We start from the raw sequence: 27,579 nt of genomic DNA on the forward strand, positions 1-27,579 counted from the left end.
TAGTCAGGAAGGTATTCACAGTTAACGATAGGATCTAATGACAATGAAGAGCTACATTGTAGCAGGGATGATTTCATAGTGTGTCAGCATTGGTGCACTGATATGTAAAATGCTGTAAGCTTGACACCAACATATACAATTGTATGTGTTACATTTGTGCTCTGAGTTCACTAAACCTGAAATGTTCATCTATTACAAATTACGTGTATACAATGTACTTTTGAAATCTTAGCTCTTAATGTTGGGTTGTTGTTTTTGTGTTGTTTTTTCTGTGCACAGTGAAATTGGATACACATTATGGTGTGTGTAAAAGTCCCACCCTCATGACAAAAGAAACTACAACTGGATAAACATGATTTGAGAGTTGGAGATTCTGTCTTTTTCACCTTAGAACTGTATCACTGCCAAGAGTAGGCATGCGTTTTAAAAAGGTACCCTTCCACATGAAATACTGTACATGATGATACATTGTAGCATACAATGTGGCAATGTGCCAGGTTTTGGCCAATCCTCAGAGTTTGCACAGCATCCACATGATTTATTGCACAATATCTCAAAAATCTCCAGTTTTTGCAACAAAATTACACATACAAATCAGGAACTTGAACCCAACCTGCACATTTGGGAGACGTACACATGTAATGAGAATTTGGTTTAATTTATGCAAATACAATGCCTTTTATCAAAAGCTCACTGAACTATTGACCTTTCACCCTAGACTGAATTCCTCATTAAAATCTTAAAGGGGATGGCTACATGTAGTAACTGATCAGTGGGAATAAGTGGGAATGCTTGGGGGTGATTGTTCCAATTCTTGTGGGATTCGTTTAAGAGTATATTGTATATCTATTGTTGGGTGAAAATTACAGTATATTTGCTTCAGAACGGTCTCATATTCAAGTAATGTGCAGTTTAATGCCCCGTCACTGTACAGGCATGCTAACCTGGAAACCTTAAACTGCATATTACAGTGCACTCCCGTTATAACGAACACGGTTATAACGAAATTCCGGTTACAACGAAATAAAATTTAGGGCCGCAACATTATCAACTCTATGTATTTTTATTGTTTATTCATTCGGTTATAACGAAATTTCGTTATAACGAAAGAAAACTGCCGGTCCCGAGGACTTCGTTATAACGGGAGTCCACTGTACTTGAATAAGAGACCATTCTGCAGCAAACAATTTTCACACAATAGATATAATGTACTCTTAAATGAATCCCACAAGGATTTAAACAATCATCCCCTAGTATTCCCACTGATCAGTTACTAGCCATCCCCTTTAATCTAACCCGGACTTATAGGAAGTATACCTGTAAAGTGAATTTAGAATTCTTATCTTACTGTCGGGAGGAAGTTATTGGTACATAATGCATATTGCTTTTTCAGGGCAAGTTCAATATTTTGGATTATTGACCCTCTGTCCTAATTAATCCACATAAAAACTAAATACACAATATTTGGAGACAGTACCGTGGTATGAATTTGGTAATCCTACATGTTGTAACTCATTGTCTCATACCTACAATAGTGTGCACATGTGAAAATGTGAGAGTAATTTTGTGGAAATTTACTGCCCTATTGAACTGTTTACCATGTATCAATTCATGCATCTACTCATAGAAAAATAACTCTCACTACTACAACAATCATACCTTTGTATGTGAGTAAATCTGATTTAAATCATAATCTCAAGCAATATTTATTACTACTGATAATCTTAATGGTGATAAATTACGAAGGACTTCTGGGGAATAAGCAATGAAGTAGTGTACTATGCACAATACTGTATGTACATTTCACAGAGTTTTCATTTTGCAAGTCAGTAGCTATTCATGAATTTAACAACACGCTTTACAGTAACTCTGATCCTTGAATGTGACGTGCAAGTGTATATTTTTTCTGTCCATTGTTATATTTCATAATTGCGAGATGTTAACCACTCGCAAAATTGTCTGGAAGTCCTGATTCGCAAAAAATCAGACTCAACTAATCACATACGGTACTTGAGGATACTGGAATGACTCTACAGCGTTATGTTTACCATTGAATGCTGTCCCATGCAAATTCCATTCATGCTGTACTTCTTGAACTCGGCAGAGGAAATCAAAAGCAGGAAGTCTTATTACCACAGAGCTTGTGGGTTGTGGGTGATTGGAAAATAAAAGTAAAAATTGTAGTGCACCATTGACAACACCATTGCAACTGCTGCAATGGAGGAACACAAAACATTTTTGTGGTTTTGCTAAAGCAGCCAGACATAGTATTTTCTGTTTAATGACTCATGTGCACAAAGGTACAGAGTAAATAATCTGTAGTTAGGTTGTTCAAAAAGCATGCAGCAAGCTATCACCAGCCCCCCCCCCCCCCCCCCACACACATTCTGCCTTTTAACATTTTAACACCATACACACTTCATCATGCAAACACATACCCTTTTGGTTCTAAAACAATTCTGCATTTAATTAAATGATGTACTAATGCACTGAAACACAGTTTACGGAAATAATAACTTTTAACTTGTCTTAAAATCATCCTTGCTTCCCTGTAAATGTTGTTAACAAGCTGTAAACATTCATGTAATTTCTATTTTGATAATCTATTATGATTAAATCATGATACAGGGGTAGGATGATCAAAAAATCCACAAAATAGCATTCCTCACGGACATTGTCATGTACAATGTATAACGCAATACGTACATTGTACCTGGTACATATTTTTTTTATTTTCCTTATTTTATTTCTTCTTCGTACCCACACCCAGTCTATGCAACATAATAGCAGTACAATATTTTTTAATCTGCAATTCCTACACATGAAAAATAAATTTATTTAATTAAATTAAAATTGAATCTGTAATTCATGCTATACCAATTAGCATTTATAAGACAAATTTTTGTTCAAGCATGTACGCAGCAAGAATAAGAAAATCCAAGTCAGAAAAAGCAATGTCCCATACATTACAATGTGTGTGTGTACATTCTAGGGCCCTACACATGAAACTTACTACAGCCAGGGCTGCACACTGAGCTATTTTTTCTACTGGTCAGACCTGCCTGTCGGACCAGTACAAATGTAGGCCCTACCCAGTTTTTCAATTTTTGACTGGTCCAATCCCAAAAAAAAAGTTACTGGTCCGACAGTGACTTTTTACTGGCCAGGGACCACTGGACCAGAGCCAGCATGCAGCGTTGCTATAGCATCCAATGGTCTACATGTACAACTGTACAACATGTACATACAATGTAAGTACATGTACATATATTGTACATTAGTATCTAGTGAAGACAATGCCTTTCATGGGAAACTACAATAACATACCTGACATTACACTGAAGGTCATCATCATTCACTGAATACTGGTATACATGCAGCTGCCAACATGGATTACAAATCTTGAAGTCATCATGGAGAACTTTATGCAATTTAATGATCTTTATTAATTAATTAATCTATGGCATTCCGTCAATAATCGTGCCATTAAATTATTTTTCACAAGAAATAAGCATACAATTGGATGTGATATCCTCATTCAAAAACTAAAAAATACACCGTTACCTGCAAAATACCTGCAAAATTGAAGTGCACTATACTGTCTTTGTAGAATAAAGCTACATACTTGTACATCAACTACCTTGTTGAGCAGCTGTACAATCACATGCACAGCTGATATGCAAATAGTAATACAGAACTTTGTAATATGACACTGAGGTGGGATATATGAACATGCAGCAATACAATATCTTCACTGCATACAACTGTAGACACAATCTTCCCCCATGTATAGAACATGCTTCATCATACTGATACTATCAGGATTCATGTACATATGATTCACCTCTGTGCGTGTGTGTCTGTGTGTGTATTGTGTAATGTTGTGTCCAAGAGAGATAGAGAAAAAAAAAAAATAGTGCGTGTACAAAGTACCTGTACTGTTTGTATACAATTGAAAGTCCAGAGGGTCGAAAATTTGATTTTTTTTTTTTTTTTTGGGGGGGGGGGGTATTACATGCTGCTACAAATGTACACAAAGTTATTCTGTGAACTTTATTGTCTTGTCTTCAAGCATGATTTGTGATCATGACATATAAAAACACTTTGTAAGTCTACAATATAAAATGAAAACAGGATTGAACCGGCATGTTTATCATAAAACAATGACATGCAACTTCCTCATAGCAAACTTCCCCAGCACAACATTTGTACACATAATAGGAAATGACATGACATGCAGGACATTTGACGCAAGTATGAGGCCAGTTTCACAAAATTTTATTTTAGATTTTCATGTTCAAATGTGCATTACTGATCCAGTCTGCAGTATAACTGTCCGACAGTTAATCAATTTAATTACAGCAGCCACTACACGCACACGTACACACACATAGTAGGGTGTCTGGAGCATTCTTCAGACTTTTTGAAATTCCTTGAAAAGCCAATTACAAACTATTGCATGTGAAAGAGAATATCTTTAAGATACACTGTATATTTCAAATTTCACGGCAAAATAATGTTTCTATCTCGAGAAATTAAGCTTTCTAATCATGCCAATATTACAACTTTTTTTTTTGTCGATTGTCAAGAGCAGGTGCTCGCAAGTAGCGTGTATAGGCTACAACCTCTACAGGCTTAGAATTGATGCCACATTACTAAAAAATATGTGAGCATGAATGACTAAATGAGAGTCTTCCGAATCTTTTTCGCCCCTTTTGTCGACTGGAAGTTCAGCCACAAAAATTTGATATTTGTTATGCAAGAAATTGTACTTGTCTTGTACCGCTACCAGACTAGCTTATTCCCAATCAACTTCTGATCACTTGACAGAGGTGTTATGCTACACATATGCAATGATTCAAGCATCGCAGTGGAGTGCACTAATGAAATATAAATAAACAGGTAAGATCATTACCAATCCACAAACATAAACTATTTCTTAATACAGACCTGGAGTAGTTCTCCGTTTTCAAACTGATTCCAAGTCAGCCAATGGGAGCTACGTGGTTTGTGAACATAAGCATGATTGTATCCATAATGCACATTGTGAGTGAGTCAATGAGATGGCAATCTTACATGAGAGCTATCACAAGCGACAGCAGTTTTCTGTTCACCATCGGACGAACATGTGAGTGTAGTGACACGCTTATAAATGCACATATGTACACACACTACATGCACACACACACACACTTTTTAAAATAATATTCTTTATTTGAGTTTTATTCAATATCAAATCCATATTAACACACACACACACACACACACACACACAGCACTTGCTCGCTGCATACGGGCACGCATGCACACACAATCGCCATGTGACAGCGATGCGTGCTAAATTTACATATATTATACATGAGCGCCTTTGCACAGATGTTACGATGGATCTTGCACATGAAGCCACGCCTACAACGTTCGCTGTGATCCAAAAATTATTGCAAGGGGTGTCTTCTAGGCAATATCGCCGCTCTACGATGTGGAGCTAGTGGAGATCTATTTAGATGTATTACACCAATTTATTGTCAGAGTTATGTACCAGGCTCTAGAAACCTACTGTGATACGGAGTAAAACTTCCTCTTTCATATGATACCAAATTTGTTAGGGTTTGTTAGCGGCATGGACCAGGGATTTTGCAATACAGGCGAAATTTGGCACAAAAATGCGGGGTCAAAACAGCATACATTGTAGGCGCACGACTCCATTGTGTTCTATGGGACCTGCGTGTTATCAATATTAGATAGAGGAGCATTTTGTCCGAAGATCGGCAGTGCGCGATCAGAGACCCTACGCATAGATACGATCTCACACACACACACAAGCCTCTCCTGCCACAGGAGGTTTCAGCGATTTTGCGGTGGATGGAAGAAAATAGATCTACCGTATTTAGATTCTACTTCTAGATGTTCTATGGCCATGTAGACACTAGACACCTCTAGTTGTTCAGATTTGGCTAGCTAGGATGTTCAAAATAGAAGCTCTTGTATCGCAGCCTTCCTCACACTTTGCACCATGATCATGGCAATTTTCTGTGATGCAACATTGTAAATGTAAAGCTCGATAATCCTTTAAAAAATGAAATGAAGAGCAAAAGAGTTATTAAGACATGCACTCGTTCACAGCAGGGAACTCCCTTAGCCCCGTCCAAAAATCCATCAAAAATCCCAAATTTTACCGTCCAAAGTGCAGAATCGGCACTACTTTCCAAAAGCGCGCGCGGATAAGGCCCAGATTTAAGAGTACGGGTCGCCAAAAAGTGCCAAAAATCGAGAAATACGCCGTTCTTTTGCGGGATTTTTTGCTTATCGCAAGCTCGGAGTGTGATGGTGTCGTCAAAAACACAAAAGAAAAACAAAATTTCTGTACCTGCCGAAACAGTGTCTCAATGTACAAGGGTTGAATGCAAGTGCCGATACCCCAGTATTCGGTCACTAACGGGTGCCGCAACGTCCCCGATGCAATTTTGCGCCAACAAGGTAGCGCGTGCACGCATTTTTCAGCTGCCTTGATCATGCATTGACTTTGAATGCGCATATCGCGTGACCGAATACTGGTCACGGTGACCGTATGCTGGGGAATTTTCAAGGTGATATAGACCATTTTGGGATTTCGCAAAATTCTGTGTGATATTTAACAAAATGAAAATTGAGATTACAGAAATTTGATATATTTCACATATAGTAAGGGTACTAGGTCTCGCGCAGGGACGTAATGATCGCGCATAGCGTAACTGCGTATAGCAAGCAATATTACGCGTAGGACTAAGCGCAAAATTTGCCGATACGCCCATGGAATAAAAATACCTGACAACCGCTAAACATGAGAAGAAAGCAGGTAAGAAATTTGATTTCAAACAAATTTTGCACCAAATTTCCAATTTTTTGGAACAAATTTTTCACTAAATTTCCAATTTTTTACCTTATAATTTACCTACCTTAGCTTAAAATCTTTTTTTAAGGATGTTGTAGCCTAGACGTGTCGTCTCGCTTGTCTCGTTCGTATGATCGTAGCCGATAGAATTCGTAATTTGTTCGATCGATCGTTGATAATATTCTACGAAAGCCGAAGCACGCTACAGCCGCTGAGAGGGGCAGACACTTTCACGCATGAAACTACATAGGGCAGCTGCGCGATCTTTACATACCCCCCGAAGGTGAACGCATAAAAAAAAGTCCGACATACAAACGGCGACAGCGCACTACTCCGTCATCGTATCATCAGGAGATTCTGGGAGGTGATTTTTCTGCATTTTCGTGATATTCATTGAGAAATTCAGGTACGTTTATGGAATAACTTCTATTATAAGAGCATTTCAAATTTTCGTGCGCGATATCTAGACCCCTCAACCATACATTGCTGCAGATATGATATAGGCCTATGTATGTATTATTTCAGTTTGAAAAATATTGTAAAAAAGCTTAAGTGACCGAATACTGGGGATGTTACCCTACCTCGCATGTGATTGGCTAACAGATTCAAAATGGCGACTTACACTGTTACAGCTAGCGAACGGCAATGTTGCGATATGGATAAAATTTCTTCATTATAACCTAGAGATCTAGTTACTGTATTTTGATTGCACACTGTGAGAAATTTACCCCAAATATTGCTGCATAATGATATTATTTATAATGCGTCATGTCATGTCAAACTTGTTTGAATGTAAAAAAGCTGTCTGAAATTTGGTTTATCATAACATTTGATCTGTGCGCGACTGCTGGTAGCGCATCTACACAGATGTGAGATGGGATATCAATATCACCTTGGCACACAGGGAATGAGGCCACAATTTAAATTACTCAGTCGCCTAGCTGAAGTGCACGATTGCCCAATTTTTATGCGAGAGCTTGAATCTTGAAGAGTCGAGTTGTCAAGGACATTCGATTCGGTCGACATGGTAGATACTGTCCGTAGAAGACACGAAAATGCAGTGTGTACACTGTAAAATTACTGTAAACCCCCTACAGTCGATTCGAGAAGACACAAAATTCCCCACATACGAAAGCTTACGTACGTTCGTAGCGTAGCGTAGGTAGGCCTAAACTGAAGTTTCATATGAATCGTAGAACTAGGTACCGCAGTTTGTTTGGTGGCTTCCTTTTTCTCCTACGATTCCTACATGTATTGTTACGTTTCATGTGAAGATACCGCTATCAATCCGTTAGTTAGCCAGTATCATTATTACTTTAAAATCACATCGTGAGGAATATCAATCTCCAAAATCTTCACGACAACAGGACTTCATTACATGAAACATTCTACACCGAGTAAGACAGCAAATCGCAGATCCAACGGCGTACATTTTGTGCGTAACCGGTAGATGTCAGTCGCATAAGAGTAAGCGCAGTGTTTTGTACCAGGCAAAACATAAATTTGTGAATAAGAACTTATCTGTTTTCCCTCGATTATCTAGCAAACTTAGCAAATATAACACTTACCCTTGCTCGTTCTGCAGGAAAAATAAATGGAGAAAGGTATGATGACCTGCGTCACCCTTATAGCAGACGGATGTTGTCAATTCAGATGGATAATAATGTCATTTGAGAGATCGATCTCCCTCAAGAAAGACTCAACTCTTGATAATGGCGGTGCGAGTCGGCTCCTCGGCCCCTCGGATTTCGTATTTTCGGTAAGGATCGGTATGGCTGCGGATGACGTCGGAATTGAACGAGTTGGGAGGCAAGTTGTGCACAAAGCGCAGTGCGGTGAGGCCCAATCTCATCAGCTCGCACTTTCCAAGGCCCCTGGGCTGGGGTGGGCCCCTGGGCCGATTGAAAGAGCTGAGCTGAAGAACGCCTTTTTAGCGATTTACTAATGGGATATAATGTAACGCATGAACATATTCTTTGTAAGTTAGCATGCCCTAAAAAAAAAAGGGGGGGGGGTGATACACAAGTTGGGAAGGGCTTGAAAACACCTGTTTCCTACAAGGTAACGTTGTATAATAGTTCCAAGGAGTTGTGTCGTGCTGCTGACCACCCATATACTGACATACTCCCGATCGCTGAGCTCAGTTGAATTGGTTAATGTTTCTTCCGCGACCTAGTAAGGCATGTTGCTCATGCTAGATCCAAATGAAAGGAGACAGACTAAAACTGAGATGGTTAGTCATCAATTAAGATCTCACGAAAAAGCGAGCTGACCTAACTCCTATTACAGAAAGTGACTGTCAAAAGTGTCTCTTCCAACGAATGCGAACCAACCAATGCATGGATATTAAAACCCTTGCCTTTAGATAAATAACCTCGCTATCATGGAGCTGTTATTTACCCGGGCATCAGTCTGACTTCGTAAAGAAGTAATCCACTCCAAAATTTTATCAATTTCACAAGAAAGAGAATAAAATTCCCCGCAGAACAGTGCAAAGTGATCAAAATCGGATACTAGGAAATAAGGAAGTTATGACAATCTGAAATTTCACAATTTTTCGGAAAACACCTTGTTTTCTTGACCAGTCGCTACGAATATTGAAATCAGCAAGTTGATGATGTATGTCATGCTCTCGAAGTTTCTCATCATATCATTATACAGATGACGACAAAATTTTCATATTTCAGCTGTGAGATAATAACACTACCACTTGTCTTAAAACTACCCAAAAATCAATTTAAAACAAAAAACAAACTTGTTCTGACATATTTTGGTATGGGAATATGCTCTTACCTCTGTTAGCTGAAGATAATATTTTGTCCGAATTTCATACACAACATATAGGCCTTACGGGAAAAATTGTGAGGGCATGACATCATCAACTCTCTCATAATTTTGTTTATTCATATATATAGGACTGGTCAAGAAAATGTTTTCCGAAAGTGTGAAATTTCAAAATGTAATTTAATATATCTTCCTTTCATTTCTCATCCGAAGTTTGTCTTATTTGGAACGTTCTGTTGAGATTTTATTTTCTCCTTATTTTGGAGTTTATTTATTTTTGGGATGGATTTACTCTTTAAAGAAGTGAAATGCTTTTTTATATTGGGTTATAACAGGGAGGTCCACCTCCCTGGTTATAATGATTCAAAAGAAAGGATTGCTGCTGAAATCATTCTATAAATGGAATAAATCTAAATGTGAACATTTCATGACACTATAAGGAAAGTTTGTATATCAGACATTGGATGGACGGCTCGATATTTGTCGCGAAATCGTCCCGCTTGAGACAGTCTAATACTACATTTCGCGACCCACAGTTATACAGTTGTCTATTTTATGTCTGATGCTCATTTGCCCTATAAATGTCCATATACCTCTTGCCCTTGCAAAAATGCATTGTCATAATATTTTAAGTATAGGCCTATTGTGCCGTTACTTCTTTCGATGCTTCCATTGTATAGTTGTTTGATAAACTTCAATTTTAGTGATGATATACTTTTGCTGCACAACACGTGCTGTACATCTCAAACGTAAGTTTATTCATCACTCTGTTCTGCTATTAGATATTCAACGGCAGTGATAAACTAAAGTAAACAGACCAAAAAAAAAAAGTCACATTGTGCTCGTTGGAGGATTCCTGCGTGTTCTTAGATTTTGATGTTTGGTGTTTGTGCTGGACAATGTGGCAACTTTATAACCAAGGCGTTTTCTGCATAACATTGTAATAACTCCTCGATATAAACTCTTTACTCAACAGTTACACTGTGGATAGATGTAAACAATCCTATATGCAGTTAGCTGGTATTTAATGATCACACATCCACAGGAAGGGAGATGCAATAATCTTCTAATAAAATTTAATGTGAAATGTGATTTTTTTTTAATTACTTTGAAAACATCCCAGACACTGCTCATGCAATCACATTATGTAAAGGCAAAGTTATTATTATTATTATTATTATTATTATTATTATTATTATTATTATTATTATTATTATTATTATCATTATTACTATAATAATAATAATAATAATAATAATAATAATAATAACAATTATTATTATCATTATTATTATTATCATTATTATTATCATTATTATTATTGTTATTATTATCATTATTATTATTTTTATTATTATCATTATTATTATTATTATCATTATTATTATTATCATTATTATTATTATTATTATCATTATTATTATTATTATTATTATTATTATTATTATTATTATTATTATTATTATTATTATTATTATTTACTTAATATTTATTTATTTATTTATTCATTCATTCATTCATCGTGTTCATTTGCATTTCAACATAAAATACAACAGGAATTGTCAATACATGATATAAAGATTGTGGTGATTCCAGATGATTCCAGATGATTCTTTTTTTTTTCTTTATTCTTTGAACTGCTGTGAAGTCTTTATTTTGAATAATATACTGTCTAAAGGTTGACAACCACCATGAGCTGTATCGCACAGGCAGGCGAAGAGAAGGAGCAGAAATTTTGTGTCACTTTCCCTTTTTTTTTTCTATACTGATTTGCGTGAAATTACGCATCGTTTCCATCACTGGAATTTTATACTCATCCCGTCTGGCCAGGATGACATCACGGGTAGTCACGAGTGAGCAAAATAATATTCCCTCTCATATTGTGCAGAGGAAGTACCGAGAAAATCCCTTCAAGGTCTATGCTGTTACCATGGACCTATACTAGTAGGTCCATGCTGTTACAACCATCGATGACCGCGAGATGTTGTTGTTGATGTTTATTATTCAATTTTAAGTATAAATATTATAGTCGTTGCAGCCTTCAACTATGGAAGTTGATTATCATAATCAATCCGATGTCTTATGAGATTTAGTTAGCATTGTTATTATGTGGGCCCTATGGCGCGACGGGAAAAGGATATAATACAGATCGAGGTGTACGTACAACACACTCTTGACATTCCCGCGGAAGTTATGTTTCCCCCAATATATTAAATTTTCCTGAAAAAACGTTTGAGGTAGGCCTATATACATGCAGGAAATATTGTTATTACCATGCAAACATTTGAAAAATTTAATACAATAATTCTATATGAAGATGTAGCATGAAATCTCACCATGAGACTGAGGCGGCTGACGATTATTGTAAACTATCTCCTTTCCAGATTACATCTTGGTTGTTGTATCTAAATACCCAATTATAGTTTCGTGTCATTATGATAATATGACTTTGGTCATTTTATACATCTGTCTATATAAAATGCCGGATGACCCATCAATATTTGTCATTTGTTTATGCACATATCCATTTGGTCATCTATTTATCTCATCAAGCCATATCATCCTGGTTGTAATCTGCGCTAAAAATCACAAAATCTCCTCTCTGAAATAAGTGTCAAATCTAAGACATTTGGTGATAGGGCTTTTGGAAAAAATGGCAACATCATTATTGGAATAATCTCCCTCTCAGTATGAGATTAGATGCATAATTATACAGATTTTGATAAATTCAAGTCTGTGTTAAAAACTCACCTTTTCGATATAATTGTTAATTTCATGTTTGAATAGAGAAAAATGTGATAGATTTTGTTTCCATTAACTATCTAATGGTATTATGCGTTCTAAGAACTGATTATTATTATTATTATTATTATTATTATTATTATTATTATTATTATTATTATTATTATTATTATTATTATTATTATTATTATTATTATTATTATTATTTTATCGTTTATTCAATATTGACTATAGTGATTAACTATCATTCAATTTAGTTCATGCATGGTAGGATCCTATATGTATGTCGATGTGCATAATAATGTTTTGTTTATCTATACTTATTCGTTTAGTCTCTTAAGTTATCTCACTATACTTCTAACTTTGCATTCATGTCTGTCCGGGTGCAATCTCGAGTCCTCGTATTGGTACACACAATCCATTATTTCTTTGAAAAAGCATTTGATTATGGCCTTGTATTATTGATTCAGAATGAGTTATACTCCCTGATGGCAAGTCCATTTATGTATTCACTCTTATCGATATTTCGTGATATTTCACACCCTTCCAATCAACCCATGTCCTTCAGTTGACTCATCATGACAGAGGTTGTTACAATATACACGCCTTTAACTGCAGATTGAACGGCCTGTGGAGCCGGGTGTTGTGAAAACGCCGGGATTTGTAAAAACTCCGGGATTTGTAAAAACGTCTCGCCGGGATTTGTAAAAACGCCGAGAATTGTAAAAACGTCTCGACGGGAAATGTAAAAATCTGGGAAATTGCATCAACGGGATTCTAAAACGTCTCGCTGAGAAATGTAAAAACGTTCAATTTTGCCGGGAATTGTAAAAACGCTGCGGGGATATTGTAAAAATTATGTACTTCAAGTCTTCAACGGTATTACGTATATCGATGCACCGCGATTGTATATAGAATAAGCCGTATATCGACAGTCCCTGAATGCGTTACCCACTGCCGTTCCCTCAACAGAAGGCTTTGGGCTCTGCTGAGTCCATGCAACCACGATTTTTGTTTGTTTGTTTTCTGTCTGTCTGTTTTTACAGTCATGACCCGAGCCAATTGCATCAACGGGATTCAAAAACGTCTCGCTGAGAAATGTAAAAACGTTCAATTTTGCCGGGAATTGTAAAAACGCTGCGGGGATATGTAAAAATTATTGTGTACTTCAACGGTATTACGTATATCGATGCACCGCGATTGTATATAGAATAAGCCGTATATCGACAGTCCCTGAATGCGTTACCCACTGCCATTCCCTCAACAGAAGGCTTTGGGCTCTGCTGAGTCCATGCAACCACGATTTTTGTTTGTTTGTTTGTTTGTCTGTCTGTCTGTTTTTACAGTCATGACCCGAGCCAACTGCATTATAGAGAGCCAGGTTGACACTAAACTTTCATTTTATTTTTTTATCTTTGTAATAGCAAAGGGGAATATCAGAGCAAGGAAAATTTTATTGCAAGAAATAATCATATGAGCTGCAAGTGTTTCAGTAAATAAATTAAGGTGTAAGACACCCGTTTTCCTGATATGAATGATATGACGGTCTGAGTCACGATATTTCATTTGCATGTTTTTCAAAGTGCTTTGTTTCAAATATTATGATGTATGTGAGATGAATACGTTTGATGTATAGAATAATACAAGATGGGGGGGGGGGGCTTTCATTTTAATTCTGCTTATAGCGTCGAACAGTTTCAGTAGTTTGGTTCAGAAGGTTCGACATGAAATTAAAGAAAGTATAGACAAAAGTGATTGAAGCAGGAAGAAAGAAATAGCAAATACAAGATTCTATAAAAGATAAATAATTTGTTCAGCCCAAATTGTGTGTATTCAGGCGAAAGCTTTACATCGTGAAATCTTCAAACCCCCACCCAGCAAAAAAGAGTAATTTCCTTTCTTGAGGCACCAGAATTAGATTTCTCAATGTAACATCCGTGTAATTATACGTTAGTACGTCTTTTAAATTTATATTTTGAATATGGAAAAAAGTATGATAATTATACTCTGCATTGATCACATTCATTTTTTACCTCATCACACATGCACAATGCAGCATCACGCGAAAAATGGGACACTGTAGTCGTTTGCAATCTTGGACAGCGCCATCATGTGTTACATATCAAGAATACTTAGACTTTCAATTTGCATGTTTTGATAATGTATTATTATCACGAAGACGTAATTTGCAACACCAAGGTCAACACTCGTGGAAAATCTCTCTTTAGTATGGAAAGTTTAAATGCAAAAGCAGATAAACGTCATTCTTTTTAAATTAAGTTCATCATCAATAGAGACAAATTAATTAGTTTAGCATTTTCACTGATATTGATGTATAGGCCTATCGCTTGTATTGTTACACGGATAATAATAATAATGAAAAGATTAATGATATTATTATTATTATTATTATTATTATTATTATTATTATCATTATCATTATTATCATTATTATTGTTATTATAAATGATGATAAGGGTATTTATGATAGTCCAAGTGTTCAAAGGGCATGAAAAATCACTCATACAGCATAAAAGAGAGAAAGTAATAGAGTGAGAGTACTTGAGTCATGTATGAGTGTATTTTGATTTAAGAGTAATAATATTCTTGAAAATGTTTTCCTTGATTATCACAATATATACGTTTCATTTATTTTGTTTGCTTTTTCAGCAGCTTATCACAATTTCAAACATTTATACTTGATAAAATTATCGGTTTTTGCATTTAAACTCTCTCTCTCTCTCTATCCTTATTTAATTTGTATACTAGGCATATATGTATATACATGTATATATAAGAATACAATTTAGTTTTCTTCATTTTGTTACTCATTGTCACATGTATTTTGTAAATAAGCTTTTGCAATTTAAAAAATGTTCTGCTCATCAGGTATACATTGTACATAATTTTCACTATTTATTTGATGGGAAAATGAAAATGAATTTGAACTTTGAACTTTATTGTATAAAATGATATATTCTATGAACAAAACAACGACAAAATAAGATAGTGATAACTGTAGAAAATGAAGGTTTTCCTCACTTTTGTCTCGTGGTTTGTATAAAAGGTTAATCAGAGTGTGTGTATATTGCGTACGTGTGTGTTTGGGATGGAGGTGTGAATGTTTCTTTTATTTACAATACCTGATAACAAGTGTAATTCTACCAGAAGAATGTGTACAGTCTATCAATACTATTACATGATCATTTCTTGCGATTGCCACGCAGTAAACTCAAGTCATATTTGAAAACAATCTGGCTTTATCCTGTTAAATTTTACTATGACAATCAGAGTGTCAATTTTTTTTCAAGACGGAGTAAAAGAAAATTTAGGCCAAAGAGAAAGTTATTTGACACTGATGAAAGAAAGAAAACGGGTACTGAACGATAAGAAGTTATTCTATGTTATTTTCTGCCGGTATATGTCTTCCTGCTTGTCAAATTAGATTGCACGAATTTAGTTGCATATATATTCAAGCTTTCATATACACACATAGTTTTGAGGTCGCATCTACTTTGATTACTAGTAGGCCCTAGGCCTAGTTTGTAATCGTTTGGTCATTAGGCCTTACATGTAGGTATCATTTTGATCATTCTGCACGGGACATTTAGGAACAAGACAAAAAAGAAGAAGAAGAAGAAGAAGAAGAAGAAGAAGAAGAAGAAGAAGAAGAAGATGTTTCATTAAACAAGGGAGGAAGGAAGAGTTCCACCTCCCTGTATGATTAAACAGTCACCAACCCCTCATGCCGAGGGTATACACACTTCCAAAAGTTTTGAGTGTAATCATTCTATTTATTTTTTGTACACAGTCTTGAACTGTCTTGAACTCATGAACAACATCGACGTGAAGATGAGCACGTTTGGGATGTAAGCTTTTCCTTAGAAAGATGGAAATAAGTTATTTTGACATAATATCTGTGTACCATTTTGTCCAAATTAAAAAAAAAAAAGTCATGAGTCACCAATATGTTGCGTGGGATATCGGATGGGGCCAACCGAGGCGAGTTGGGATGGTGACTTGTGCACGGAAAAAAACACTCAGTACATTGCCAGCTTTTCTCTGCATACGTGTCTGGCAAGGCCTCCTAGGCTACCAGAAATGAACGAATTCGACCGTCATCCTTCGTAGTGCTACGTTATACGCGCATGATGCATCTAACTGCGTATTTATTTTCAGTTTCACAGGCAATGCAGCAAATACACGGCGAAAACGTACGTCGGGAAGATGGCGGATATTTCTCGCGAAGAAAAACTCGCAGCTGCGAGGAAAAAGGTAATTTTGACTTACATCATTACATTTCGAAGATTAGTCTGTATGTTATAACATATTACCATGTTTCCTCTCTCCCTGCAACTTTTTAGTATGCTCGCTTTAGTACAAACCGCAGCGATAATGACATCCTGTTACGTTTCCATTTCCGCTCGTTACCTTTGGAATAGATTGCCTAGTCCCACACCCTCGCCTCTGCGTATTTTGTGTTGATGCTAATGATATGATGCCATGACAATTATGTTCAGCTCAGAAGAAGGGTAGGCCTAGGCCTACGCCTGCTGTAAATTATGTCAGTGATGAGTGACTAGATGACTGTGTGTGTACGGTGATGCTAGCACTACTAATATTTCTATAAATAACGGTCCCCCTTAGAAAATCACACCACTCTGTTTTGTACAGCTTCCAGTCTGTCTATCATTACAACTTCAAGGCGAGCGTGGAGATTTTGAATTTTACTTTAGCACGCATGTTTAGTGTTGAGTCTGTACTATCGCCTCAGTCAAACTCTTTACTTAATAGTAATAATACTTAAGTAAAAACTTTCTAGACTGGGTATAATTTTAGTTTACCTGTCCACCACCATGCACCACTGAAATTGTGACCACATAAATTTATTTGCAAATTAAAATAAAAGCTGTTATAATGTAGTGTCATGTAAACGTCTACGTAGATTAGGTACAACACAACTAAAACATGAAAAAAAAATCTTTAAAAGGACATGGACATGGATTATCACGATTATAAGGAGTAATGTGTTTAGGCCTAAAACTAAACATAACATTTTTAGTTTTACATGTGCATGTCATCAGCTGTCAGAATTTACGTGGTCACTTGTTGGATTTAAATGACAATCGCATATATGTCTGTGGAAAGGGAAGACTTGTTACATAGAACATCATAGTAGAATAAATCAAATGGTTGTTTAATTTCGTGCCTTGAATATGCATATTGACACTGTGTAAACAAGCCTGAGTGCAGCCAGAATCAAATGGTGATCGGAGGTCAAGTTAGCATTGCACCTGATGTTACTAAGAGTCTCAAATCCCATGTGAGTAAGTTCTGTATTAATTTGTTATATAGTGTGCATATAATTCTAAATTGTAAATCACAGTATACAATGACTGCAATGTAGTTTGACTGCTGGTTCAAATCTTATCATTGTCATGATTGATAATTTTGTTTTTTGAAGTCATTCTAACAATGAAATACACAGATGTTTTGAGAAAAATGTTATTTCTAAGTGATTATTTGTACTGAAATCTTAACAATTCATGTGTATATTTCCACATTAGCACCCTTCAGTAAGCAATTTTCTCCTTTTGAATCCTTTTGAACAAGCAAGAAGAAAGAATGAAAAGTGAGTTTCTATAAGAGGTGAAAGTTGTCATGTGTGTGCCATAAAATAGTAAAAATATGTGATGAAAATGTAATTTTTCTTAACTCCCAAATATTTGATGAAGAGTGTACATCAACTGGGGTTTCTGCATTAGGTAATGAGTACTTTAACATTGCTTGATTTAACAGCTGCAGAAGTTCCAGCAAAAGCGAACCCCATCAAACACACCAGGGGGTCCATCAGCAAAGAGTGCTAAAACTGCTTCCAAGGCCAAGTCCAAGTCTAGTGCTGGTGGGAGCAGACCAGAGAGTCCAGCTCCAAATGCTCGTCAGACCAGGACTGAACCACCTCCACAGACTGGCCAACTAGAAGATCACCGTCTGGAGGCAAAGCGTGATGAAGTGGCGGCGAGTTCTAGTTTCATCTCTAGTCCACCAGTAAGGACATGAATTCACATCTTTCCCCAGGCAACATTTCATGTTAAGGGGATGGTATAGTTTTTGTTGAGATAGGGGATTCAGATTTTAACTTTTTGCAAGATAATTAGAGACCACGTGTGAAATATTAAAGAGCATACGATTCTAAAAGGAATTCAAAGTTTATTGATTAAAATCGGTTTTGAAATGGCTGAGATATCAAACACAAAGTGAAACAAAGTGGTTCTAATAAAAGGTGAGTCCCACCTTTTATTAGAACCTCTTTGTTTCTGGATATATGTCAGCCATTGCAAAACTAATTTTCATCAATAGACTTTGAATTCCTCTTAGAATTGTATGCTCTTTTATTTCTCAGAAGAGGCTTCTCATCTCTCTCTCTCTCTCAAAAAAAGTTGGAACCCTGAAGCTCTACCTCAACCAACACTATACATATCCCTTTAACTTTCAACCCTGATAACTATTGAAAGGATGGTGCTACTGCTTTGAAAGTTGGTGAATGTGATGAATAGTGATGAATAGAGTGTGTTAGCAGAGCCTGCTCCCTGAAGCTTAATCTGATAATCCTTTTGTTGTTGTTGCTATGGAGTTTCACATCCTGCTTTTTGTTCCATTCATTACACAGAGCATGGCTTGGCAAGATCAAAGTGCTTGAATAGACCCTATACTTCAAAGCCTTTTTTTTTTCCCCTCAGTACATACTTTTCCAGAGTGTGTATTTAGATAGGCTATGAGAGTCCGTAGAGTTATGTCCTTTTGAAGCTTTTAAGTACGGTACCTGCTCTTTCAAAATCTGCCCTTGACATAAAATCCACGTCTGGCAACTTTTTGTTGGTTTTGTGATGCAGGGTCACAAATGAACATTTCCAAATTAGTTTACCTGCACTGTAGTCTGTGCTCAAAGACCTCAAACTTCAGATGCCCTCTTCTGTTGTATACAGATGTACTAGAAGTAGAAGTATGGCACGTGTCAGATGTCATTTAACATTATTTTGGAGAACCAGTTTACAGTGTTGGGTTCTCAAATGTCAGATATCCTGATATTTCATAGTGCATGTATTTAGAGTGGATTTTAGAGAAATTTGAATACCACAGAGCACCTAGAATGTGACTGTGACATTAAATGGTACATAGGTGTATAATGCATACTGACCCTGTCCCCCCCTCCCCCCCCCCCCCCCGCCCAATATCATGCTCTTGCTATAGGAAATAGAGCCAACTTTTCATAGAAATTGCATATTGTGTCCCTACAATGATTCAAAGATTGTTAAAGGTAGGGGATACCTTTTACAGACCTCCCAAAATGCAGCAAAACATTACATATGAACCTCAGGGGACTTGTTTAGGCCACTGCTGAGAAATTTTGAAGTCAACAGTTATCTACAATTTGAATAATGCACAAAACTCAACTACTCAGTAGTTCTGTGTGTCAGCCACACTTAAGCCTTTTTGTTGCAGTCTTCTGTATTTTTTATCCATAAACACAAATCTAAAAGTATAAGAGCAGATGTAATAACATATAGAGTGTGTGGCAAGAATGTATAAAGAAATGTTTGTAAGTTTTGATGAACTTTCTTCACAAAATATACATGATGGACACACATGCAGTGCATGGGTCTGCAAAGGTAGCCTAGTAATGTACTGGAATTTCCGGTGAGCCCCGAAAAAAATTCAATTCAAAATCTAACGGTCAATAAAAATGTACTAATTGTTACCTTCAGCTTTCAATACTTTATGGTAGTTTCTAAAATGATACTCTCTTCAACATACCACTGTATTTACACAGCTCTTCATTTAAGGCATGCAAATGGGATTCCCTACCTTTAAAGTATTTTGTAAAAGAATGGACAAAAAGAGATGTTTTCATGTGACATTTGAACAAGATGATTTCATCTGCGACAAAAAGAAGGAAAAAGACATCATTTTGCCATAAATTATGGCAAAATGTTTCTGTAATAAAGCACTCAGTTGTCTCCCTTTTATCACTTATTACAGAATGACACAAGTCAGAATGCTAGCAGCCATCACCATTCAGAGTAAGTGTGTGACAAAGCCCTATGAAATGGCCATGCATAATGTGCACCTGTATTCTTTCACATAATACTTGTGTGTGTGTGTGTGTGTTTGTGTGTGTGTGTGTGTGTGTGTGTGTGGGATACAGGATAGTTACTATTATGGTACTTCTACAAAGATTATAGTGTAAATCAGTTGTATGATTTGTATCACTCTTGTTTAGTCACGCATGATAGCATCAGCTGTACTACGTATGGTACAGTGATTTTTAATGGAATTGTCTGAATATTTCCAAAGACTGCATACATGTGGTATTTAAAAGAGTGTAAAAATATTTTCATGCCAACAATGTTCTGTTAAAAGTACAGTTTCTAAATTTAGTTTTTCCATTTGCCGTTCTCTACATGTATTAACATAAAAAAGTGATCTTTGTAGGTTCCCACAAGAAATTAAAAATGCTTGAATGTACAATTCAGTCATGCATGTTCTGAAACTCCACACCAATCAAGGTTCCAATTTCAGGGTTTTTAGTATGTTGGAAAATCACATGACTCTGTGCTAATTTGCATTCTGTATTGCTGTCATCTGATGCAACCCTATACCTTTGTAGTAAATATTGTATGTGTGCAGCTTGAAGATTGAGGAAGAACTACTTACAGAATTGTACCAATATCAGATACAGATATTAACCTGTTGAGGACGAGTCCAGAGTATACTCGGGCAAGTGTCTATGGGAAATGCATGTTGTAGCAAAATCAGTCCATCCTCGACGGGTTAAGTTGTTCAGAGACATTGTGATGGAATAATTTAGTCAGCTTTTGCTCTAGTGAAAGGTTTTCATGGAGAAATCACACAGGGGAAGTGCCATTAGTGTTAACAAAACTGATTGCATGTTTCTTTGTGACACACAGCAAACCTCTATCATCTGCAGAGAGTCTTCGACAGCTGTCCAGACAACTAAATGGGCTCATGTCAGAGGTAATACTTCCGGTCGTGTATTTACAGGTTCAAGATGATCACATTTTAAGCTATGTAGCCTACCCACTCCGTGTAGTCTTATCTCACTGATCCATTGTAAGATATCATCAGTCAAAAACTTCTTGAGCACAAGGAATCAGGAGTAGACGTAAAAAATAGTACAGTGTAGCTCTCCTTCATAAGCCCTCCCAGTTGTAGGAATGTCATCTGGAGGGAATGTCTGCTTTTCATTTAAAAAAGAAATAAAAGAATTGTTGAATTTTCTTTACATTTTCATTATATCGTTGTCCAAGTTTGCTGCAATAAAGCTCTCTGTCTCATTCATCTAGACTTCCCTTGTTAACGGTGAGCCAAGCACGTCCAATGGTAGCAATGGCATGTCAGACCTAGAGGTGAGTTCATTTCCAGTTTTTCTTCTCTTTAAAGTCTTCATCTTCTGTCAGCTTCTTTTCTTCACCTCTTTTCAGTAGCATCTTTGCAAATGTATTCAATTTTACTTCCAATGTAGCTGTAGACAGATAAAAGCTCTGATTACATTGAAAAAAAGAAAGCAAAAGCAAATAACATTTTACAGAATGTAATGATTGACTAAAAGACACCTCATATGACACTTGTGTTTTTAGTAAAGACTTGAAAGCTCTCTAATGATAGAATATCTAAGACTGGAGTAGGACTGGGGGATTTTCCATTATATGGCACTGCTCTTCCTTGGAGAGATTTATCTTAAGCCATGACAGATGTAATAATCTTCTTTTATTTTTTGTTCCCCTGGGAAAAGATTCGAAACCAGGAGCTTGCTGCTGAGGTGGACCATCAGACACAGACTAACAGAAGACTGATGCTGGAGGCAGAGCAACTGGTAATTTTTTATTTCAAAATGCAAACATTTTATTACGACCTCAAAGATGAGATGAACATGATCAACCACACGTGTATCATTTCTCTGACACTCAACAATAATAAAGCCACGACACCACCAATCATCGAAGAGGAAAAAACAAAACATGACTTTATTCCCTTGAGCGCCACGTGTGCGATCTCTAGAAGTGTCCACTATGTGGGTTTCCTTGAACGAATTGTGCATACATTAATTTGCATAATACACATATTCATGGCAGTTTTCTGACTTGTAATCATATTTCTGAAACACGTACCTAGTTGTGTGTAAAGTGACACTTGGTGCAAACACTTAACTGCCTCTCCCTGCTGGCCACTGTGAATAACATTCCTTACACCAGCTGTGTGGCAAATGCCATGACCTGTCAACCAAACTCACAGTTCTTCATATACATGCATGCAGGAGTGAATGTGTTTGTGCATGCACCATACACATTATATCAAAGAATTTGTTTGTGGAAGAAAATGAAGGTCATAGCTAAGTGCTGCCCAGCCCAATATGCTTCAGAGGTCAAACTATTCAGATTAGAAACACACAACCATATTCTAGCAAATAATGATTGGGAATCACTACTAGACCACCACTTGCCAAACATGACCCGAGAAAGGTCATGGGGAGAAATGGGATTCTTTTGGTTTCAGAGTTACAAAGGAGAGCATAATTAGCCGGAAATGTGTTCCTGTACAAGTCAATATCATAGGGCTCTATGCTTTACTTCATTCAGTCCATTCTGTCTTTAAGTTGTATTTTGTTCTCTGTAGCAGTAGCATTGCCTGAATAAACAAACTTTGCATATGATGCCAAAATAGTTTTGATAGAATTAATCGATCATGAATCGGTAGTCAGTCTATATTGTGAGTGAACAATACTTACATCAGTGAGAATAATTGGTAATGATTTTGATTATCTTCAACTGTTAATGCCATATATATCCCCACACACACTCTATACTCTATATCTTTCTTTTACAATTCATAGAAACAGCAGTGCAAGAGGTTGCAAGAAAGCATCGAAAAGGTATGTACATTATGAAGACAAATTCTGTTTCAGTGATCTGAACACTGAAACATCAAATTTAGTGTCATGATAAAGTTTCCTCTTTTTCTTATGACATTGATATGGTAACTGAGAGATCACTGTAATCAAATAACTGGAATTTTTGTACAGGAAGACATGTACATTCACTCAGTATGATAAATGTTATTTCTTCATTTAAAGGACAAGTTCACCTTCATAGACATGTGGATTGAGTGAATGCAGCAATATTAATAGAACACATCAGCAACAGTTTGAGGAAAATCGGACAATCCATTTGAAAGTTATGAATTTTTAAAGTTTCTGCTTAGTCACTGCTGGATGATAAGACTACTACAGCTTGTGATGTCATATGTGTACAACGATATAAAGAAAATATAAAGAAAATTCAAGATATTTTCACTTTTCTTGCATAATAAAAGAACACTTGACTTCCATCTTTCAGAAGGCAAGGGGGAATAATATTACCCTTAACATACGTCAGACACGAGTCAAGGAAATGCGCACTTTTTTCAAAAAGTAAAATTTTGTGAAATTCTCTTTATATTTTCCTTATATTGTTGTACGCATGTGACATCATACACTGTAGTAGTCTTCTCATCCAGCAGTGACTGTGCAGATACTTTAAAAATTCATAACTTTTGAAGGGAATGTCTGATTTTCCCCAAACTTGCACTGATGTGTTTAACAAATATTGCTGCATTCACTCAATCCACATGTATATGAAGGTGGACTTGTCCTTTAAAGAGTTCCTAACTGGTAAAGTATTGAACTGGCACCTTTTTTTTCCCCTATAGGCCTCATGCTAATTTGATGTGAGAATACGTCCAATTCCACACCACATGTTATATTGATGAAATGCCAGACCTTCCTTTGCCTCTGGCAATCACTTGAAGTTCACTTTCAAGAAATAATACATGTACAATGTAATGTAATCATTGCAACTTATTTACAAATTGCCCTACATTGTACATCAGCATACTGTAATCATGTTGATAATATGCTGCTTCTTTGCTCGTAACGTACTCCCCCACCCCCCTTCTTTCTTCTCTCACCTTCTAGGAGCGAAGTGAGTTTGCGGGCAGAGCACACAAGGAACAGAGTGCCCTCAAGGAGCAGCTACAGGTTCACATCCAAACCATCGGAATCCTAGTTTCAGAGAAGTCTGACCTGCAGAGTGCACTCAATCAGCTGCAGTCTGGCTTCAAACAGAAAACTGGTTAGCTTTGTACTATTCATAGTTTTATGCTTCATTGGGCAATATTTGTATGGAAGCCCACATTCAAGCATTTGATAGAAAAAAGAATGTAGACATGTATGATCAGTAGAGATTGAAGTCATGGCAAGCCTGGATTAAATAGCAATGATTATAATACTATGTGGATTCCTAGAACTCAACTAAAACACGGAATGTTCTAAACTTTGGAAATAAAGATTGATGTCAGGGCATCATAATTCATAGAACTCATGCAATCATAGTCTCCCTGCTTGTATGCAGTGGGGTCATGAGCTAGATTTTTAAAGAGTGTGGAGAGGAGGACGAGCTTGACTGACATTTATTTGAATAAGAGACATTCAATTCTTTTCCTTGATTTTGATGCAGATGAAGTTGAGAACCTTGCCAGTCGACTGCAGGTGTCTCGTCAGAGAGTGGCCGAGCTTGAGAGGGGATTAGCAAGTGCCACCAACTCTTCACTACAGCTGCAGAAGGTAGGCATTCATCTAAGTTAACACCACTTGAAATCCATTATGTGGGACTAAGTCATGTTGTTATATTTTTATTGAAAATAAAATGTTGGTTGAGAAAGCTGTATGTAGGCATTTATCAATCTACTTATGGGTCTTTACAATCCCAACAATATTGTGTTAGCATACTATAAACTGAAAATCATATAAAGTTTCAGAGTTGACAACTTAAGTTCTTTCAAAAGCGGTAGGTATGATGATGGTAAAGATGAAAGAAAAGCTGAATTTGCTTGTAATTATCTTCTCCACAAAAGGCATATGATTTCATGGATTTCTTATTTGTTTCCCAGTAAAAGTTTAATGTATTACTGATATTGACTCCCATGAAAAACCCAGTAATATAAATATCTTTATCACAAGCTTCCCATAATTAGGAACCTCACTATATATTTGTGTCTATATGACTCCATAACTGAGATTATTTCTTGAACTTTCTCCTCAGATCATTTTATGGATCTGCAATAGTACAGAACAGACTTCAAATGATTGTTTTGATCTTCTGTATTTAAAGTCTTCCTGTCCTGTTTTCTCTGTCTATCTTTTCCCTTTTGTCTCATTCATTTCCTGCAGACAAGTAAAGAACTGGACAAGGAGAAGGATTCACTGAAAATAGATGTCTACAAATTAAAGTATGTCACACTTTGTGGTCTAGCTCTATCTTTCTGGTGATGTATCTAATAAACAAGTATTGGCTTGAACATTTACTCTGTTCTGAGTATTCTCAGTCGATGATATGAATACATCATTTCAGTGAATTGTATGGCACTTTTAATTGACACTGAAGCAGTCAACAAATTCTTTTCAAGCAGTGATATTTTGTTAAGGTACAACACAAATCTGAGGTCATCATTCCAAGTTGAGTGTGTAATCTGTAGTAATTGCAATTTTGTCACTAAGTAAGTTGGAACTTACAGTTGTAATTTGATCTAATTATTATTATAAATCAAACGTTGCTCATAACAGTTAATATTTGGTCTTAGATCATAAGTGTTCGAAGTATATATTTGATTTTTCATTTCCTCTTCTTTCAGGAAATCAAATGATGAATTAAGTCAACAAAACTCAGAACTCACCAACCAACTTCGAGCAAAGGTAAATTGTAATTTCCAATCAAAATCCTATCTCTCAAGATAAAGAAAAGTGTGTATAGATAACAGACATGGCAGAAGTGTATACCTGTGAGCTACAGTTCAGCCAGCGATCAAGTTCCCCCTAGATCGCGATCACGGGCGATCAGTGATCGCATACGCGATATGTCGCAATCAATTGATTGTATGCCGAATTGCATACAATCAATGATCGCGTATGCGATCACTGATCGCCCTTGATCGTGATCTAGGGGGAACTTGATTGCTGGCTGAACTGTATCTGTGAAAAATTTAGACTTTGATCATATAATACGAAATGCATCTGTACAAACAGCAGTTGAGTTGTGATGATTTTCTGTGGGATGATCATGGTATTCTATTGTTTCACTTTTTTTTCCACATTATACAGTCAGTTAGTTGATTTACTGTCAGTGTATTTTACTTCCTCTCTATTCATTGTAGAATGTAAGTCAGTTATTTAAACATTTGACAATTGCAGATTCTAGGCATCATAATTTTAAAACTTATTATTGGAAAATTGAGCAAAGAAAATGGGATTCCATCGGGATTCGAACCCGAGACCTCCGGATGCTAGCCCGGTGCTCTACCGACTGAGCTATAGAAAGCCCTAGTACAGTGTTTGTCCCAGAAACCCTAAATTCTCAATGCTCGATGGTCAGAAGCTATAGCAGTGCGCTTTGTGTGTGACACACACGCACGCACTTAAACCTGGCATATACCCGAAGGATAATTCAACTTAGGGATAAATGCGAGGGATCACCGAAGTGATGCAGCTTTTTGAGTATGTCACAAACGTAAACAGAGGAAAACTGACTTCAGAACTATATGCCAAGGGATCATGGGTAAATGTTCCAGAAATGCAACTTATTAACAAATTGCCCTTCACTGACAAAAATATAGCACCGATTATTCAGCAGATTGCAGTTGACATCTTCAGTCCAATTTTGTGAAAGTTTGTTGCAGAAGTGCTAGAAATTATTTGCTACCATCGATGCCTGTTTCTCATTTTCTTTCTCCCTCCCCCTTCCGTCTGACCAGTCATCAGAGAATGGTCAGCTCGGTCAAGTATTGGGTCAGCTCCAGGAGCGGCTACAGCTGGCCGAACTCCAGGTCCAGCAGCTAACTGCCCAGTCTGGCCAGGGTCAAGAGGCCCAGACAGTTCTCCATCGGATCCAGGAGGAGAAGGCAGACCTGGAGAAAAAGTTGGCTCAGGTAAAACAAGACAAAGCTGAGTGATGCAAAACAAAGTGATACAAAAACAATAAAAGGAAAAAAAAAATCACACATCACCTTTTACATCCCAGCATTTAAAATACATGCATATCATTTTTATTTTTATTTTATTTATTTTTTTTTTT

The 27,579-nt window shown here is 36.6% G+C and overlaps 2 protein-coding genes across 3 annotated transcripts in view; one reads left to right on the forward strand and one right to left on the reverse strand.

Moving 5' to 3' along the window:
• Positions 1–8,580, reverse strand: part of LOC140240378 (uncharacterized) — a 46,275-nt gene extending 37,695 nt beyond the window's left edge. For both annotated transcript variants that reach the window (XM_072320149.1, XM_072320148.1), the window contains exon 1: positions 8,440–8,580. The gene's annotated coding sequence lies outside the window, so the exon portion shown is untranslated. The remainder of the gene's footprint in view (positions 1–8,439) is intronic.
• An 8,020-nt stretch (positions 8,581–16,600) lies between these two features.
• LOC140240894 (golgin subfamily A member 2-like) overlaps positions 16,601–27,579 on the forward strand; it is a 29,333-nt gene continuing 18,354 nt past the window's right edge. The window contains exons 1-12 of the mRNA XM_072320672.1: positions 16,601–16,672; positions 18,197–18,445; positions 20,438–20,478; positions 21,367–21,433; positions 21,763–21,825; positions 22,212–22,292; positions 23,310–23,348; positions 24,429–24,585; positions 24,970–25,076; positions 25,683–25,741; positions 26,144–26,204; positions 27,260–27,433. Of these exons, the coding sequence (XP_072176773.1) occupies positions 16,625–16,672; positions 18,197–18,445; positions 20,438–20,478; positions 21,367–21,433; positions 21,763–21,825; positions 22,212–22,292; positions 23,310–23,348; positions 24,429–24,585; positions 24,970–25,076; positions 25,683–25,741; positions 26,144–26,204; positions 27,260–27,433 (1,146 nt within the window). The 5' untranslated portion in view covers positions 16,601–16,624. The remainder of the gene's footprint in view (positions 16,673–18,196; positions 18,446–20,437; positions 20,479–21,366; positions 21,434–21,762; positions 21,826–22,211; positions 22,293–23,309; positions 23,349–24,428; positions 24,586–24,969; positions 25,077–25,682; positions 25,742–26,143; positions 26,205–27,259; positions 27,434–27,579) is intronic.

This window comes from Diadema setosum, chromosome 17, assembly GCF_964275005.1.
Source record: "Diadema setosum chromosome 17, eeDiaSeto1, whole genome shotgun sequence".
NCBI lineage: Eukaryota > Metazoa > Echinodermata > Echinoidea > Diadematoida > Diadematidae > Diadema > Diadema setosum.